Genomic DNA, 20,056 nt, shown 5'->3' on the forward strand with positions numbered 1-20,056 from the left:
CCGAGTATACGTATGAGTATTACCAGCTACCGGATCCCTTCGCGTTTCTGTTTCAAATCCGTACAAACATACGCCGATAGAGTCAACTTTGTTAAATGGATACTGTAGCCATACCTACAGAGTATGAAAGGAAATTTCGCCCCAACATTTCCCAACGTTACGAATTCTGACAAATTTAAGCAAAGTACGAGGTAGATGTACCGAGAAGGTGAGAAAGAAGAAGAAAAAGAAAGCAGAGGTCTAGTTTTAACTACTTAATCTTGCGGTAATTGGGTTAAGGAGAACGAAATCCGTCTAAGGTCGACCGTCGAGGCACCGGAAGACGTTTGAGCTTTCGTATCTACACGTTTCTGGAAGCGCATAACGATCGTTCAACACTTGACACCGATGTAACAGGCGGCATAATTTTTCTGCAAGAATAATCGTATTCTAATGAAAATTTTTAACCACATTTTTGCGATTCAACGATTCATATTATCTTCTAAAAAAAAAAAAAAATTGAAAGAAAATTTTTGCGATCCGGGAGTCAATTCGTCGTGTAATCAGGTGCTATTAAAATATCTCGTACATTTATTCGGGATGTTATAGCTGCAGGAAGTGTCCGTATATATTGCGAGCGATAGGCTTCATCTATATCTGCGAACTCGGGGGTCGGTGGATACGAATCAGAGCAGCGCGGTGTTGCGAAAATTGCGGAGTAAAATAGCGGATTTTCGATTCATGTTAAGCGGAAGTGAATCCAAACTATTAACTAATTCCTGTTCAACCAATGCAGCGAACCGGTCGCAGAGCGCATTCGAGATTCGGATAACGTGAATGGTGGTGATTCGATGCACACGGGGAGCGAAGTTCGATGCACGGCGCGTTGAATATTCACTCGGGCATAAGCTGCGATCTACAGCGTTGTTTTCTTCCTGTGTTTATAACGTTGCAGTTTGCAGTGTACTGCAAACAATATATATATATATATATATATATATATATATATATATATATATATATATATATATATATATACGCATACGTAATAGAAATTTTCCCGTTTTCGCTAGGATTTGGCGAGCGCGTTGCCATCGTGACAGGAAAATTGAATAAATATTAAATAAATGTGAAAGCCAGCGGTAGCGACGCTACGGCGATGGAAAAACGGAGGAAAGAAAAAAGGAGGAACTGAACGAGGCGAGTCGCCACCCGCCGAGTGGGAATATAGCGCATACAAGCTTTTCTCGTCAAAATAATATCTTAATCGGATCAACACTAACGGCAGCCGTGTAACCAGTAATTTCCTTCCGTGGAGTAATTACTGTGCTTATACAGAGTCCGGGCGTATTCGCGCGATCGCGCCACGGGCAGCAGCAGCTCTCGCCTCCATGGCATGGCAGGACTACGTAATACTACAGCGAATGGGAAGAAAGAGGTGGAGGGATAAAAGGGAGCGCAAGATAGAGGGGAAAAACGTAATCCACGAGTTGGTACCTATACACAGGTATAAGCTGCCTGCCTGCCAGCCTGCCTTCATGCCAACATTAACGCGAGGCAGTGATATAATTAACTCACGGCATTCCGTGGCCGCCATGCTAACGTAACTCAGGGTTGCCTTATCGAAGGCAACGCGTAAGTAAAGCTTGGATGAAAATGGAAATTAACAGCCTGCGACGCTTTTTCTATTTCCTTTATTCGCAGAGCTTGTGAGACATTACAAAATGATCCAATTTTCGCGACGTAGAATTTCTCAACGAATTTCAGCGGTGGTCTAGATCGCCTTTGTTCCATTCTCGGATCATCGTCATAGTTAACCGAAGGATTATAGGAACAGCTTTCGCAAGAAATTTGGGGAAACGAGACGACGTAACGCTTCTATGTTCGATTAATAATATCTGTGACCAAAGGGACGCGGCTTAGCCGCGAATCAACACCGCAACCAGCTACGTCACAAACGCATTACCTTAATGCGACTCAGAAAGCTCTTTTATTACGCTCACTTTGGTACACGTATTACTGTATATACGTAGCGAGGAGCGCCTCGGCTACGTCGCAAATACGCTCACGTATCCATGCGCATGTAACGCATGTATGTATCGCACACCCACAACCCACATGTACACGATAGCGAAAACATGCCAGGTGGTAAGCATGGCACATCCACACGTAACGTGCTTACGGGATATCGCAGCTTACGTCGGTACGCGCCCCGCTGATGTCTAAACGCAAACATATTCAAGGAACGCCGGCCGCGGGAGCTGCTGACGCGACGCATTTGAATCGAACGTCGCTTCGCTACGTGTTCGTGTTATGTGTCTTTTCTCTTTTTCTCTTACTCGACGGCACTTTTTTTTCATCGCAAGTATCGCTCCGCACACGAGTCCCATTCGAAATCGGAACACACGTGGGTGACTGTGTAGTTTTAACCCTTCGATGACATCCCGGGTCATTTTGAACCGAACGAATTTTTCATTGAATGCTCATTTTTCCCTAATTGAAAAATTTCAATATATTTTTTAAAGAGTTTATTCTTATATTTTCCGAATTTGAATTTTACAGAAATATTATGGATGAAGAACCATCCGGGTCAAATTAACCCGGTGTGTCAAAATCGCGGCCAGAAAACTAAGTGCGTTAAAGAAAGGTTAAAAGCTCTGGAGAAAGTCATTTCAATACAATTACCACGATATCGGGTTTTTTCTTCTTTCAACTGTACTGTGGTGCACATTATATGTAGGGAAATAGAAAAACGCGAGTAAAATCGAAGATAAGCTTTTATAGCGATGGTGAGGAAAATATTTGATGGGTTAAACTATAATAGTTGATTACAATCGCAAAGTTTAGTAGAGTGTATAGAATAAAGTGAAAGTTTTCGCGTATGAGTTTCTTCAACAATTCCGATTTTTCCACCCTGTTTTTCCATGTCATTGATGGCCAGTTGGTTGTATCGATAGATTCTATCGGCCTTCCATAGAGCCAGTTATGCAGGCACTTATTGACCTGACAGAGTCTAGATGAAGGGTCGTAATGTCTGAAGTACAGCTAATCTGCGTCCAGGAGGACATCGTAGATTGAACGGTGGCAGGTTGATCGATATCCTTCACGCAGTGGCAAAGAGGGAAAATATAATCGGAGCCGGTACCTGAAAGCGTCGATAACAGATTGGAGGCGTATCGTAAAGTCAGAATAATTGAGTTACGATAATACTTATAGACTCGAAGGATCGATATGCACGCCGCTTTGCCCGAGGCGGCGGGTATTCTTGAAATTACTCATTTCTTGGCACTCCGGCTGAAAGCTTGGGAAATTTTTATGGTAATCGGAGTTTTTATATTCGTCTGTTTATCCCCCAGCTTCTTTGTCTTTTATTTTCTCACTATTCCGTTCCTCGCTTTATATATACGGTTGCGGGGACTCGCGGTACGGTACTCGAAGTCTCGAGCTCAGATCAACGATTCGCTTTTATCAATATCGTGGAATTGCTTCGTTCGCGTTTCGAGAAAATGGGGTTGCAGACGGGCAGAGATCGGACGATTGTACGAAAGCCTTTTACACCGAATTACCTATCAAACCGTAATTCTCGCATGTCGGGCTTGACGAACTGAAAAAGAATCAAACGCTCCTAGGCAGCTTTTAATCGATCGAGTGACAGTGCGATGATCGTTGTTAACCACGTTAGGAAAAATCGAGCAGCTTCACAGTAATTCGCTTCTATATACACCATGTATACATATGTGTATACCTATAGCTGCAGGTCGTCGATGGAAGAGGGCGGCGAATGGAACCGTAACGTCATAAAACTAAGGCAGCACTAAAACGGGGCTTTGCTCCAGGATTTTCGGAAAAGTTTGTGTTACGTAATCTCGAGAATATGCCTCGTGGAGAAGCATTGCTGGGGATCACCGACAGTACCAAGGCTGAACTTCGATTCGGGATTGAACGCCGCCATCCGACGGGGCCCGGGTTGCGCTCAACTCTGTCGCGATATGAATGTGTCTTCCCACCCGGCAGACACGAACACACACAGAGTATCCGAACGGCCGGATGTTTGTGGTCTGGGGAAATGCCCAGCGAGTTTCGCCCCGAGCAGCTATCATTTACTTGCACCCCGTACTACCACCCTATGTGTCTGCGTTACCCTGATCAGCGCGCATATTCGGTTAACGATGAATGGCGACCAGTGGTTAGTCCAATCTGTTCGCGATCAGCTTGAACCAGTCTCGTCGAATCGTTGAAACACGCAGCTAACAGCGCGATGCGATATTTAATCGGTGCTGCGGTGTAATCAAGATCCTTTTGATAGTCATTGCACAATTGTGAGGTTTCGCAAGACGGACCTTGGGAGGCAAAATCACATCAACGTACTTCGTTGGTTTTCTTCTTTATGTATACTTGAATCCCAAAATGCCATTTCTATTACCGACGGAATTGAGTACCAGCTGACAAGATCAAAAAATCGCAGCTGCCTGATTCCGTAAAGCGATTGCGAACCAAGTCCATTTCATTTCTGTAAAAATATCTGATCTTGAGTAGTAGCTATAATTCCGAAAGTTTAGTTCAACTTTCTTGAAGCTTCCCCGAACGAATTTCCACCCTTGAACACGATGCATATGGAATCAAGGATCACGGAATTGAGCTAGGCCTCGCAGATAATGTGGCGTGGGAGTTAGTGGCTGGGCTAGAATTGATTGGTAACCCTGTTCGCGTGTCAAGGCTTCAAACGCGCTCTACAGTGGCTGCTAGTGGTGATCGAACGTGCAGGCACTTGTCGTCGTCCCTGTCTGTCGGTTGTTGGACGGAGTCCGCGGCCCGAGCCCAGGGTGGAATTAATGTGGTCGAAAAAGCGTTTCCAGGGTTTTAAAATTTTTCATGGAGTTTCGAGCGGGCAGCGATGCTGCAGCGGAATTCATCTCGAAAGGGTAGAGGAAAGAGGAAGAGTCGGACGGACAAGAGAGTCTGACAACGTTGCTGATTGTCAGTGGCAGACTCGAGCAGGACTAGCCTATTGATTTTGAGCCCCAAGCTGAGGAAATCAATCCAGATATTCACTTCAAACTTAAACGATTCCCATTGAAAGGTTTCCAAGGCACGCAATCGCTGGCAGCAGTATACAGAAGGGGATGCCGGTGTATAGGAACAAACGAACCTGGTTGTCTACCTTCTCGTGCACCTTATCAGAGAGCCTTTCACTACCTTCGCAGCGAACCGCGATGCAATCCGGATTGCAGGTTTCGCTGAGCGCGGACTGTCTATCAATAAGTCAGTCTTGTTTTTCAACGAATGTTTCCACCGAGTCTTCGGAACGTAGCTGCATCGCATAATCGTTGAAAACTCTTCTCGTCATCCGTCGTCTCTGCCGGCCGAAGAGGTTATTCGGATCGATTTGGTAATTCAGGTGGAAGGTCTTTGTGCCGTGATTCGAGCCTGTAGCTGTAGGCGAGGGTCGCTATTCCCGGCGCATCGAGGGAGCACGCCAAGCACGGAAATCTCCGCTAGCCAAGCTCCACGCGAAATCGCGGAAAGTCCGACCGCGACGTCCCAAAGTGCCCGTCGACGTCGCGCCGACGGAGATTGACGTACACACGTATTTCGTCCCGAGCTCTGAACCCTCAAAGACGGAAAACACTCGTCCGAGTTACCCGGCTCCGCTACACAAACCACCCCCCCGCCCTCACCCCACCATCGGGCGGCGAGTTCGCGTTGTTGGAGGTCCCATTGATTTCCTGGCCCATGTCAAGGCTGCACGCGAATCCTTCCCGCCCCCGCTTGGCCCCCAGACCCCCAGACCTCCAGGCGAGCTGCAACCCTCGCTTATTATAGCGCCGCCACCCACATCCACACACGTGTACGCCGCGTGCATTCGCCTGCATCGAAGACGTATCTTCGTGCTTTCTATTGTCCCGGGTTTTCCGCGACACTCGTTGTCTTTCAGGGGAAGTCACGTTGCTCTTTTCATTTTTGGCATTTACAGTGAAATCAACGAATCACCTTTTTCAAAGAACAGTTCTTATTTTACACGGGTTACGGACGAAAGACGCCTGCATTATTTGACTTGAGGGAGTTCTGTTCTGTCATAATTAAGAGACTGCAGCGATGATTCACTGCGGCTATTAATTGGCCAAGGTCAAGTACCGTTGCGTGCAGAATGTATCCGCGGGTCGAACCGAGCTGCATGCTGAAATCCTTGCTCTGAATCCTCCCGGGGTCTAATTAAAATCGTGCAAATTAATGGCCGTTCTTTGTTCGCGGCAGACTCGAAAGTTGCGGGGAAACTCGCGGTATCGGCATACGTATATCTGATTGCGATCCGAAACCGCAGCGCGGGTAAAACGACGCTGCGCGACCCGACGCGAGGCGCCGGGCGGCGGTGAGGGTGAGGGTGAGGGGGAGACGAGGAGGTGAGGTGAGGTGAGTTGAGGTGAGGTTGGGCCAGGCTGCGTGCACGCATAAAATCAATGCTTGGCACGCGACACCCAATTGCCCAGTTAACCCCTGCGACCCGCCCGACGCAGGAGCAGCACGAACACCATCTGGCCCGGATGGCCGAAGGCTCCGCAGAAAATTCCTCTGTACCCGCCGCACTTCATCTTGCCGCAATTAGATTCTCCTTCCCAGTTATAGCATTGCGTGGACGGTTAAGGATGAGCAGGACTAACAGGCTGAATAAAATGACTTGAGAAAAGAGAATAAACATCTTTAAAAATCACCAGCAACGATGGTTGCATCGATTATAGTGTACTCGAGTGAAACAACATTTTTGTGTCTAGTATAATGTGATAGGAATTCAGCTGACCAAATTTGAACAACACGAGATAAGATAACAACAATTTGAGAAAAATCATCGCAGGAAAAAAAATTTGGCTATCTCTGAAGATCTTTGCGGTCTACGAAATAAGCCCACGAACGTTAGAATGGCTTGAAAAATACCAGGGTTTGATCATTTTGAACCATCGAGTTACAGCACCTTTCCTGAAATTTTTCATAATTTATATTTTTTTATTTGTTTATACGAATTTGCTCAAGTTCTTGTTTTTCATAAAATAACAGGGATATTGTTTCATTGGTGTTCAATATCGTCATTAGTATAAATAATATTTTTGGATATTTTTTAGATTGTTTGATTTTTCTTTTCCGTTCGTGATTTTTTATCTAGAGTGTGGATCCGATTTATCTGTAAATGTGTCGGGCAGTAGTTATTTTCATCGCTTGGTAACTCTTCGCTGAAAATGAACAATTATTGGAACGTTCGGCTTCTTCTTCGAGGATGGAGAAGTGAGCCGTACGTCGTTAACAGCCACGCCGAAATATGAGGAAAATTCGTCTTCATCTTTGCAGGTTTTCATTTGATGTACGCTTAACTCATTTTTCCATTTGGTTCGTTTCGTTTGAACTTTTTAATTACTTGAACCAAGTATTACGCTCCAGACGTTTTTAAAGCGAATTCTGTCTCGTGGAATTTTGAAACATATTTCTTAAACTCGCTAACGAACAAACGGCGAACGTCGAGTACGCAACGTGATCGTGGAATGTCTGCAATCTGCTATTTTCTTATTTCTACTCAGCTCATCCACGGTAAGCATATTCGATATCTCTCGGGGTAATACGCGGTCACGAAAGTTCGATGGGCAACTTATACCCCGCGGTAACGGGGCCATGGGAGAGATAAGTCAGATTGGATTTCGGCCAATTCGCAATTACGAGAGGAATCCGATTTCTAGGGGGTTGCAGGGTTCAAACAAGAGCCACGTGTAGAGAGCCACCCATTCTTGATCGAAACTCTATAATAATACTCTGCGAAAAGACGCACACACACATGATACAGGCACGTAGGTATCTACATCAGTCATTGAATTAGTAATTTTCGTAAAGAGGCTGAAGTTAGTAACGTTAGCGTATCGAAACATCAGGATGAATAATCACCACTGTGCAATATCCGAATGACTTTTAAGGAGTTGGATTTTCAAAATAAATTTGAGTGTGGTTTGCCAAAATTTCAGACGACCTTAAAGATGCGAAGTAACGATTTTTCCGAAACATGCTTTTCGTACTGCTTTTTTGTCATTCGCTAAGTTTTTTCACCGATTTCCACTACCAGCTGTAAATTTTTGTCGGAAAATTTTTTTCCTCCATAAATTTTGGCTCGCATGGCTCAGAAAATCGCAAGCTCATCCTCTATTCGAGACACGCGTTCTTGGAAGCCTCGAAGCGGGGTTTTCATTAGCAAGTTACACGCTCGCCGCCCTCCAGCCGGGGGTGAGTCGTCGGCGACCGCGGTGTTACTGCAGGGAAACGAGGGACGGAGAAGCCCTCTTAAGCGCGCTTACCGCGGCTGGTTCTTTACATAGCTGCGAGTCCAGTTTGTAGATGACACGACGCGATTCACGCTCGGCGAATCTTCGTTTCCATTGCATGCATTATACGCACATGTACGTATTCAAGGCCTTCGACGACGGGCTTAGCTTCAACTTACGCCTGTTTGTTCGTTGCAAATAAGCCTCTGCCAATGTTAGAAGGGGTAATCCCTTCGGTTTTACGTTATACGATAGAGAAGCTACTCGCTTTCATTTTGCTCTATTTTCTCCCCTTTTTTCACTCCTCGTTTCTACCAACCCCATGCAGAGACAATGGTTATTGATTTCTGCGTTAAACTTGCTGGATTTTCCATGCGGTTTTTTTTATTTTATTTTCTTTTGTCCTGCAGACAGAGAATAACGTTAGAGGGAAAATTTAGGAGTCCAACTTCAGGATCGTATGACTTTGACAACGACTTGTGAATTCTGCATTCTTCGATTTACCGGTTTCCTCATTTTTATTTCGTATCATATGCAGATGACGTGAGTCTAGTGCTAGTGAAAAAGAGCATTATTTGCTTCTTCGAGGTATTTTTGCTTCACTAGAAAGCTAGCTGGTTCGATTTTGTCGTGTTGATTTCAGCCAAGTCACATCGATGTTTATTTTCTTAATCCACCCAACAATGCTATTTTCAAGTAACGTCTAACGGAATAATCGATTACACGTATATCTGTAATTTTTGTCGAATCGGTTATACGTATGTCAATTCGACGTACCGAAGTTCTGCTATATTTTCAATCCAACGGGCAGAATAATGAAGGAAAAACTATGTTTTCCGGGACAGAGAGAATCTTATTGAAGAAAAAAAATTAACAATTTTAACCTCGATAAAATTAGAAGAACATTATGTACGTACGGAAACGTGACCGTGACGAGCTTCAGACTTCCATACATACGCGCGTTATACGTGCTTCTGCATGAATATGTTGAAGCTGTGCGTTTTACAGCCGCACGACTATGAGAAGTGAGTGGGTATAATATATAGTAGCTAGCATTCGTGATCGTAGATAAAAATCAAACTTGTAAAGGCTGGACTTGGCTGCGACTGGCGCTCGGTCGCATGGCAATCGCCGTTCCTCCGGTGTAGGTAATTTGGATAAGCTATGATTTATGTTGAGTGAGTGCGTGAGTGCGAGCAGGTTGCGCAGCTAAAATTTGCGCAAGTTTTTTCCCGCCCCTGCCTTACGTACAGAACACAAAAACGATATGCGTCATCTCGCGGAGAAACAAAGAATTGTAATAATTTTACTTCTGCTTTCACACATTCAAATACGCCCCCCCCCCCCCCTTGCCATCCCCGTTTGAATTGAGATTCTTCTTTCATGTCGTTGAGGGTTCTCCGGTTTCTCCGGATAGCTTGCAGGCAACTCCATCTCGGCTGCGTCACAGCTTTGGGTTAGTTTCGAGCGTTGAGATCGTTGAAGGGGTAAATTATGATTTCTTTTTTCCTCTTCATTTTTTACGCCAACGATCATTTCACCCCGTATGTGTATGATTCCACGCGTTGAAACGGCTGCGTATATACGGAGAGAATTTTGGGGGTTAAGTCGAGACGTGCGCAAAGGATGAAACACACAGCGCTGAGTTCTGCCTCCTCTTCCTTCGTCGTCTGTGAGATTTCGTCTTGTGTGGGCGAAGGAAGCTGACGTACTCGGAAACAATTACGCAATTACACGGCGGGGACTCGAAGTGCAGTTGACTGAGCTCGTTGTATCGTTTCGTCATTAGAGACGTCATTAAAGTTTCAAAGTTGTCAATGGCGCAATTGAGAATCTCCCTCTACCTCCTTCGCTCCATTCCTCTTTCTCTCTCTCACGTCGTTTCAAAACCCGTCTGCAGATGTAATTTCGTGGAGAAATATGTCCGCCGTAATCCTCTGCGTAAATTTCGTAACGCGGCTCGCTGTCCGCACTCCAGAATTAATATAAGGTCGAGGAAAAAGAAGCCGCGTCGCCTAATGTCGGTTCATTGTCAGCCCGAGCCGAAATCCCCTCTATTTCCATCGTTAAAAAATACGCAGACTAAGAATTGCGGGATTGGTGCGATTAAAAAAAATCCCGGGGTACCTCGATATTCATGCAGACCTTTTGTCTACCCTCCAGGGTGGTATACCTATGTATAATCAAACTTATTGACGAGGAGCTGAGCGTGGTAATCCGTTGTCTAACACGTGTCAACGAGGCCAACGTTTTTCTCCAGGCGAGCTTGCGAAGAAAAGGCAGAATAAAAGTGAAAAAGAGAAAAGCATTATGTGTACTGAGATGAAAAATGGTATGAAATCTTCATCCGTTTGCGAATCAGCTGCGGGAATCAGAAATGGCAGATGGAATAATCAAACGGGTTTTACATGTACCGAACGATCAAACGGGAAATTTCGCGTAGTCGAATCTGATCAGCTCAGCAGAAAACCGCGGAATCCTTTCTCACTCGTGCAAAAAGGAACTCGGAGAACGGCGGAGGCAGCAATTAAGGGTCGGGATATATGCAGGTGCCTCAAAAGGGTGAAATCTCTCAAGAACTGGGGGTTCTCTAGAGAATTTTCCATTGGCGAAATTTTCTTGTCTTTTGAAGTATATATACGACGCGTGAAAGTCGGGACATGCGGAATGTCATCGCTGATTGCGGTTCGACACAGTCAAAGGAAAAACACTCGCCACGAGCAATCGGACAAACTGTGATTTGCGGTTTCGATCCGTTGCAGGTATTCGGTCGTTCAAAAGGAACTTATAGAAACTCAAATGCCGTCACAAATTATTCCAAAAATATCAGGAAATCTCATTTCCCCGAAAGAACAAGTTCTGGTTTTATGATCTTCGACATGTTCGCTTAGCAATTATCACAGAATGGTCAGCAGCTGCTGTGATAGAACAACGTAAGACCCCGTATGAGTGAAAACCCTTTACTTAAATAATTTGGCATTCAGCATCCGCGAGTCGCACTTCGATCGACCGGGGGTTGAAAAATCGTGTCCTTAAAATATCGAGTTCGAAATGGTTGCAAGTATACTGTGTCGTTGATCTTCGTATGGAGACAACGGAGAAACGCACTGAATATTGAGCGAACGAGAGCTGGCTCGAAAAGATTATTGGCCTCGATAACTGACGTGAATTGTGGCAATTACGATCACGATTCACGGAAAATGAGTCTCCGAAAATCGCTGCGCAATTGCGCCAACGTTTTTTACGCTTCTGACAGACGTTTCTGGCGACGAATTCCGAGAGTCTATATGATACCTTTGGTTAGATTTTATATCACGAACTGCGGACGCAATTCATTCTCATGGTATTTTTTATAATCTCTTTGAATAGGTCCGTTCGATGACGATATTGGCGAAGGAAAAGAATTTTTTTACCCTCTTACTACATAACCAAGGATTGGAAAAAATCGCTGATAAAGATACAGACAACGTGCTGCGAGAGGAAGATATTTTTTCATGTGAGTAACGCATATTTCTGCTTTTTAACAATTTTTATTATACTTTTTTAAACCAAAATCGGTGGGAAAGATTGGCGGCTTGATAAACAGATGATTTTATTTGCATCCTTTTGCAAAAGCTCAAAATTACGGAGTTGACAAATTTGTCACTGATACCGTTATATTGTTGAATTTATCATTCTTTATTTAAACAATTGACTATAAACTATTTGCATCACCTAGTTTCAACATTACATCAACGGTATGCGTTGAAATTAAGTTATGTAAGATTATTTTTTCTTGTAAAGAACCTAATAAGAAACGTCATTTCACGTGATTTCAGTTAAGTTGAAATTAATCAAACGTTTTTATTTACATTCATATGCTTATTGTTTCAAAAATTCCGTGAGTGCAGATTTTTCGTGATTTCGTTAACATAAATATTATTTCGTGAATACCTGATCATACACGGGAACGCTACCAAAAAGGAATTAATGATTGAAAATAATAGATCTTCTTACCAAGCATGTTGAAAATTGTACATAAAAGTAATTAACTGTGAAAATTATGCAATTTTGTTCAAAAAGGAACTGTTGTGATGGAAATCCGTAGCTTCATGTTATACATATGACTAGTCTTTGCTATACAGTTTGATTATACTCCGTAATTAACATGTTTTTCATTTTTAAATATTTAAAACAAACGTCTGATGCATGTCTATTTTAATAAAGAGAACCATTTTGTACATTGCCAAACTAACAATGATTTTTTTAAAACGTTCCATGTTGTTCAAAAATAGGTCCCAATGAACGTAACTTTAAATTCTGAACATGCTCCTTTTAAATATTTATAACAGACCGATCTAGACATGATCCGAGCCAATTTTCAAGAATACAACTTTAAAACTATTTTTTTTCATATTCGACGTCAAAATCCGCCACTTTCCGTGCTTTTGTACCACGAACCCTATCGTGAAGGATTTTCCTAGGCTGCATAGATTTTCTGTAATTACATTTTAGTGGTTTGAAATCAAAGCTGGTTTAGCTCGAAGCGATCGAGGCTTTACCCTCCGAGCTTGAAGAGAGAGTGGAATATTGACGGTATTTTGAATTTTCTCTTACAATATCCACTCTGGCGAGCGAATTTATACGGGTTATAGATCACGGTCCAGGCTGCAGACGTCGGTCGGCGCTGGTCGTATTTCGCGACTGCTTCTCAACGGGGTGAACTAAAGTTGGTTACCAGATGGATCTTCATTTACTTGTAAATCGAATAGTCTTCAGTAACAGTAATATCCGGCGCCTGCCAGCGATCTCTCTCCCTTCCCCCTTCCCCCTTCCCGCCCTGCCTTCGGCTCGCCGCTTCTCCCTCCTCCTACTCCTCCTCTAATTCGCCTTCACCCCTTTAGTATTTCTCCGTCTTCAACTCGCTCACCCGCAGCCGGGTCAATTTACCGATTTAAACCTTCCGTAAACCAACGAAGAGGCTCATTTTTTAATACACTTCGCAAATCTAGACTGACAATTACTGATCGTGGAGAGAAATTGCACCCCAAGAAATATCAGTTCGGAATTCGTTCAAAGATACGAGCGAATATATAAAGTTATTTTTTTTCCAAATTGCGAATTTATTAAAACAGGAATGTAAACCTCTAATTTCTTGAAACAAAAATTATTTTATTACGTTTTCATTTCCTTTGCGTTTCGTAGATTAGAAATATAAAATCGTCATATTGCTTCGCTAACGATATAAATAAAACGAATATTTGTAGCGCAGAAATTCTTTGCATTGATAAAAAAAGAAAGGAAATTTATATCGTAGGTATATTACGACCGACATGCGAAGCGAAGAATGATCGAAGAGCGATACCGAGCTTTTCTGCAGCAGGCGAGGGTATAAACTCGGCGTGGAATTTGTAAGGCATGGATATAAATGGCTTGACCATCACACGGTATGATTATGCAATGCATAGCAGGAGCAAGAAATTCTTTTAAAATAAGAATTCACGTGACTATTGATGCCGCGTTGATAAGGGTGGCGCGTTTCAGGCGTACGGATATAAGATAAGTATTCCGTCGCATGCAGCCACATACGCGGTCGATAATTTTTCACCCTTTACGCCGATTAAAACGGTCAGCTTACCGCTGAAAAAATAAAAATCAGAAATCGGGGGATCGACAACTGCAAGCTCTTGAAAATTTATCCAATTTCATTCGATCCAACCCTTCATTATATACACCTACACATTATACATATAGCTGATGATCAGAAACTTGTCGCACGATTTTTTGCTCTCTCCTCGGTCTTGTTTTTTAATCCTCTGAAAACAGCTTCCAATTCGGAGCTCGGCAATTTCCAGTTTTTCAATTAGCGTGAAACACGTGAAGCCGGGGTGAAAATCCATATACGTAAAACTGGGCGCTGTGGGGCGATGCGGCGGCAGACAAGAAACCTGCGGCTAACACCGTGACATACCTGCCTTGCGTATACGAGTATTTCGAAGCGATTCGCTTCACGTTATTTCGAGATATTTTTTCACCGAGAAGAGTCATTCGTGCGGTAACTAAGTGGTCGAATTTCGTGACGATAAGTAGTCGGTTTGCTGTTTTTATTTATTTTTATTTTTTGCTCGTTGCAGCGTATACAAAAATACGAAAATTATATTGATATGGGAAAAGAGTGAAAATAAAAGGCTCAAATCTACTGTCACGATTCGGGAAAATCATGATGCGTTATTCACTCCGGCAAAGGTGAAGGGCATGTGTATATATATACAATATACCGTCGGTGTTTGTGTGCCAAATTAGAAATCGATAGGCTTATCCGCGTTCTTGACACAGATAAAGTTCTATGATTTGTTAACCAACCGACAGCTGGGTCGACCGCGATTGAATCGTTATTCTCGAGCCACTTTTAATATTTACGAACGAAAAAGAACCGTCTGGTAAAGTAGCTGCTGTCACGTCGCTACACGGAGGCCAATTTTTCTGCATACGCGGGTCTATGACGATAATTTTGCTGAAAAGACGGTGTGGAAAAAAGGGAAACAGCAACGAGTCGTTCAACGTGAAATATTCTCCTCGTCTTTGTAATCTCTCTCTTTCTCTCTCTCTCTCGCGCGCACTAACTTCGCTGCAGGAATATAAATCGTGATTGTCAGGCCTCACTGCGTGTCATCAATCAGTTCTGTAAGCTTGAATTAATAACCGCTTACTATTAAATATGTATCGCAGAGCCATTCAACTGCTTTGCAAATACCAGCTTACTTCGATTTGGCTGACCATCGCCCGCCACGTAACGGCGTGATTCGTGTTAACGCATTAATTGCACGTATGCTATTCTAGGATCTTCGTATTTCAATAAAAATTACTGTTTTCTATATCTTTTGTTGCTCAGTCTGAGAATCACGCTATCGAAATTTGACCTGAACGACGAAAATCTTGCAAATGGCACCTCGATCATGCTTTATTACCTAGCCCTATTCACTCGCAACACGTTCATCGGTACTTTTCGTCCGTTTGATCAAGTCTCACATTTCTTCGAATCAATCAAATTTTTGCACAACTTATTTCCTTCTTGATAGTCATGTCAGTTCTTTGACAAGTTTTTTAGACACGCTTCGCAAACTACAGTCGAGCCTACGAATGAAGATCTTCCTCAGCCTAATGCGGCCTGATAAAATAAGCTATTGAATCCAATCGATTTACAAGTTTCTTTTTTTTATCATCTTGCATATTCTTACGACGTACGAGACAAACTGTAGGTCATTCGTTAGGAGACTCGTTATTTAAATTGTAAAACGACAAGCTATTTTAAAACCGTCACAAAATAATTTTCCGCACGGCGAACGCTTACGACAATTCTCATTTTTTCCTGTTCGACGATTAAAATCGGTACAAAGTAAGGAACAAAATTTTCGCCTGCACCGTCACAAAGTTTTCGCTAAAAACTTGACCACAAATTCAAATGTACATCTCTCACCAACCGCGTTGTAGGTTATGAAAAGGGTAGGAAAGTGTATGAATATTTTAGGGCGCTGCAGAGGCTTCCGAAACCGAGATTACATGAAAAAGTTAGCGAGGTATTCAGCGGTGGGTTTTCGCTGTGGCCGCGGTATTGTGGCGGATTGAAAACAACGCGAGATCACTTCCTGCTCCCGAAATTCCCGGTTCATGACCTGCGACCGGAGCTACTCCAAATCAAACGAACCTGATATCAGCTCTGCACGAAGTACGTCTCAATCGCGGCTGAAATCTTTCGCGATTCCCGGACTCCAGCGAAATCGGGTACAAAGAGTACAGGCGAGACTGGAGCGTAACTCTTTCCTGTAGTGCGAAGATTGGGATGCTGGGAGAGGAGCGTTGGCGTTGGAACGAGAGAATGAAAGGAAGAGAGAGAGAGAAAGGCGAAAGGCCTGGACGAGTGGCCACGAGGACCTCGAGGAGTTGGGCGCGGTTATATGAGGCTAGGTGCGGAACCGGGTGACGAAGATGATCGCGACGACCGTGGAGGAGGAGGAGGTGGAGGAGGAGTTGGAGCTCTGCCACGTCGGGAGGACCCTCTGCTCGAGAGCCCTACCGCGATCACTGATACCACACTACAGGGCCCCCGGTTGGCACTCGGAGGCTCGCGGCGGCCAAGAGGGCACCCTCGCCTCGGTGCAAGAGGAAACAGCTCCGGTGATTCCGCGGGCCAAAAAGATACCTGAGTGCTGCGCGCCAAGTGGAAATGTAAATATTTGTTATGCCGATGAAACGAATCGAGAGAGAGAGAAGCAGGAGACGAGATGAGACGAGGGATTCTTCATTAGAGTCATCGGGAATAAACGTGGTTCCAAGTTATGCACTTGGAACATCATCGTCAGAAGCCCAGAAGCTTTTGACAAGAGGCACGCGTTACGATCGCTACTACAGTGTGGAAATTCGTACTACGGTCGGTAACCGATGTCGAAACCAGCATCGTGATGTGGGGTGTGAAGATGGGGTGACTGGACGGAGCAAGGATGGCCACAATTTTAAGGGCTACCCTAACAACGAGCCATCGCCATGACGTGCGTTGAATTATACCATTCAGACCACCGTAGTCCTGATCACTACCTACTTTTGAATCGATTGCACAAATTATTCCGGACAAGTGCACCGTCCGTTTGACGTACTGTTGTTGGTATTATCCGGTTCATATCGTCTCGTTAATTACTTCGTGTGTTTACCTCACCTCAGTGAATTGGTATATTAATCGGTGAAACGAACCGACATGATGCACAGAATATAAACGATCGATTCACGGTCAACTTTTCCTGCACACAGCTGTTATATTCTTTCGTGTGAAACTGTAAACAAGTACTTCACTTTGGGGCGTTTGACTGGATAATGGAAAGGATTTATCGTTCGTCAGACGAGACGATTAGCGACATTGAATGTCAAGAGAAGAATCGTAGCGTACGAGATGAACGTTGTCATTTCACGCGGAACTCGAGTGTCACAGGCGAATAGTTGATGATAGTTTTTCCCGATCACAGTTCCGGTTCCGGGAGTTTTACAGCCGTATGACATATCGCGGCTTGTGGGATTTTGGGAAGAAGACCATCAATTTCCAGGGGCCAAACGAGGAGGAGAAGAGAAAGTCTGCGATCGCTCGGCGAAAAGCATCACCACCCTCGTCACGATGCCGCGGTAGTATTTTTTCACCGATCGATCAGCGAGATGCCTCTCTCTCCCCTCGCCTTGTCGTCTCATTGTCAATTAATCGAAGGAACCATCGCCGGTAGGAACAAGCCACTCATTCAACGCCCTCGACCTTCTCGAGGAGGCAATCGAGTGTCACCCCATGGCCGCAGGGGCGACATTCGATATAATCCATGCACGTCCTCGTCCTCGTCCTCGTCCTCGTCGTCGTCGTCGTCGTTGAGGTGGTGAGGCGAGGTTTAAGGGCTAAGTTAAACTAGTAAATCCGAAGCGAGAATACTCACGCTGCGTGGGCGAAGGGTGGGCGATAGGTGGCGGGCAGGAGGGTGACGGTTGCCGCGAGGAGCGCGATGCTCCAGGAGGCTGCGTGCGACCGCATCCTCTCGATCGGGTGATCCGAAGGCCTCGTGACGTGCGTCGGGGGTTTCGAGGCGACGGATTTCACACCCTCGGTTGCACTGCGCGACAGACACTCTCACACACTTGGAAGTTATCTCGAAGTTCACTAGATCCTTGGTTCGTTGTTCGAGGGTCACTCGAAGGCCTCCCCCTCAGCCTCGAACAATGTAAGGCCGCGACGTGTAACGCGATGACGGTCGAGTCGCTCGGCGTAGCTACGCGAGGCTCGGCGCGCAGAGGTCGACGTTGTCCTTGTTTTCCTCGAGGTCCTTGGGTTTTCTCTTCCCTCTTCCCTCTCTTCGACGGTATCCTGTTATTACTATCCTCCAGCAGTCCTTCGCCGAGGCGATACGCGTTCCTCGGTCAGTCCCTCGGGCGGGTCGGGCCGCCGCCTCCTCTTCTTCCTCCTCCTCTTCCTCCTCTTCCTCTGCACTCCCTTCCTCGGGGACCTCTTCGCCGGCCGCTGGCCGGTGTCTTCGGCCACTTTGGGCCTCGTCGGGCCTCGAGGGTCCTCCTCTCCTATAAGGCGAGCGCCTGCAGGGGGCCGCCGGCACTCCGGTTGCTCCTCTGTTCCTTGATCCTTTCACTGGACATCGTCCGGATGCTCGCACCCGAGCTACGTCGCGCTCGGGAGTGGCGCTCCTCGGGCAGGGGTCCCGGTCGGGCCCGGCGCAGGCGCTGCCCTCTCCCGCGGCACCCCCGGCAGGGTGGCGGCGCGCCGGTATAGACGGCGGAGTCGGCCCAAGGGTGGCACACCGCCCCACGCACACTCTGCACCCCCGAGTGGCCCGTGTAGCCGCGAACTCGCACAATCGAACCAGCGACCATACATTAATAGCTCCTCTTCCTCCGTTTCCTTCCCCACCTCCACCTCCACCCCCGCCCCTGCCCTCGTCACCCACTCTTTAAACTCTGCAAAACCATCGAGGAGGAACTCTCGAGGTGTATATTTAACCGACCCGCCGGATCGCCTACATGTATATATATATATATATATGTACGTAGGTATACGCCGAAACGATCAAAAACTAGGATAGATGAATCCTTTGACTCCGGCGAGGCATGTCTGTTTTCGCCAGCCACACACACACACTTTCACAGACACCCCCGTATCCCCGACCTCTTCCGTTTTATCACCCCCGCGTGAGTTCTTCTACTTTTTCGCCCGTCTTCTCTCCATCCCCCCGGGACGTATGTGTGTGCATTGTGTATACATATGTATATATATACGTACCTATACATATATTGATTTACTTATTGTTATTTTTTTCCACCACTTTTTTCCCTATTTCCGTTTCTCTTGATTCTTATTCTTCTTCTTCTTCTTCTTCTTTTTATTCCTCTCACACTCTTCAATCATGGATTCGCGCTCCTTTGAGCCTGCACGGTAATGGTTCGCGTTCACGCTTAATTACGAACGTTCGAGATCGGCGTGGGTAGACTCGAGATTAAAATTGACAAAAGAAAGCAAAAAAAAAAAAGGAATAAAACATACAACGACAACGTAAGAAATGAAAAAAGAGAGAACGAGAGACGATAAAATTCTTCCAGCATCGCGCTTTTGCCTACAATTACTTATTTAATACCTACCGTTTCGTATTTCTGTTATATGTATGTATTCCGTACATACCATACATATCATCGTGCTGCGTTGAGAAATGTCAAAATGGAATACTACACCCGGCTGCTTTCTACGGTGGAAAGCGAGAGAGGAAAACAAGAAAACAAAACAATAATAAGAAAACTTAACCCAAATTACTATTAGTAATTAGAGTTATTTATGTCCCGAGTCAATTAGCGCGGGGGTTGCAGCTGAACAATCCTAAAGTTTACCCAGTTTACTTAGATTTCATAACCGTTATTTCAACCGGTAAAATATGCGGAAATAATTATGACGCTCTCCAGCCTCGCCATCTTTTTCCCTCTTTCTCTCTCTCACTCTCACACTCACTCTCTCTTTCTCTCGTCTGTCCGCTTTCCTGAGGATATTTTCAGTGAGAAAAAGAAAAACGAGAAAATAATATAAAAGAATCACGTTGCTGAGCTAATCAATTAAGAACGATCATTCAAGAACCATATAATAATATATTCCCACCGGTGATTTAAACGTTGCAGGTGAAATTACTTCATCCACAGTACAACTATATAATTAAGTATGTCAATTTCAATCGAACCCCGACGAGCGTAACGTTTATCATAATTGGGTTATTTTCCGCCACACTCGT

General features: G+C 44.9%; 1 protein-coding gene across 5 annotated transcripts in view; it reads right to left on the reverse strand.

Annotated features, from left to right (window-relative positions):
- Positions 1 to 18,451, reverse strand: part of LOC124405540 (gamma-aminobutyric acid receptor subunit beta) — an 82,377-nt gene extending 63,926 nt beyond the window's left edge. For all 5 annotated transcript variants that reach the window (XM_046880526.1, XM_046880527.1, XM_046880524.1 and 2 more), the window contains exon 1: positions 17,717 to 18,451. In XM_046880526.1, coding sequence (XP_046736482.1) covers positions 17,717 to 17,811 — 95 coding nt within the window. In that variant the 5' untranslated portion in view covers positions 17,812 to 18,451. The remainder of the gene's footprint in view (positions 1 to 17,716) is intronic.
- Positions 18,452 to 20,056: the final 1,605 nt, after the last annotated feature.

The sequence above is a fragment of the Diprion similis genome, chromosome 4, assembly GCF_021155765.1.
Source record: "Diprion similis isolate iyDipSimi1 chromosome 4, iyDipSimi1.1, whole genome shotgun sequence".
Classification (NCBI taxonomy): domain Eukaryota; kingdom Metazoa; phylum Arthropoda; class Insecta; order Hymenoptera; family Diprionidae; genus Diprion; species Diprion similis.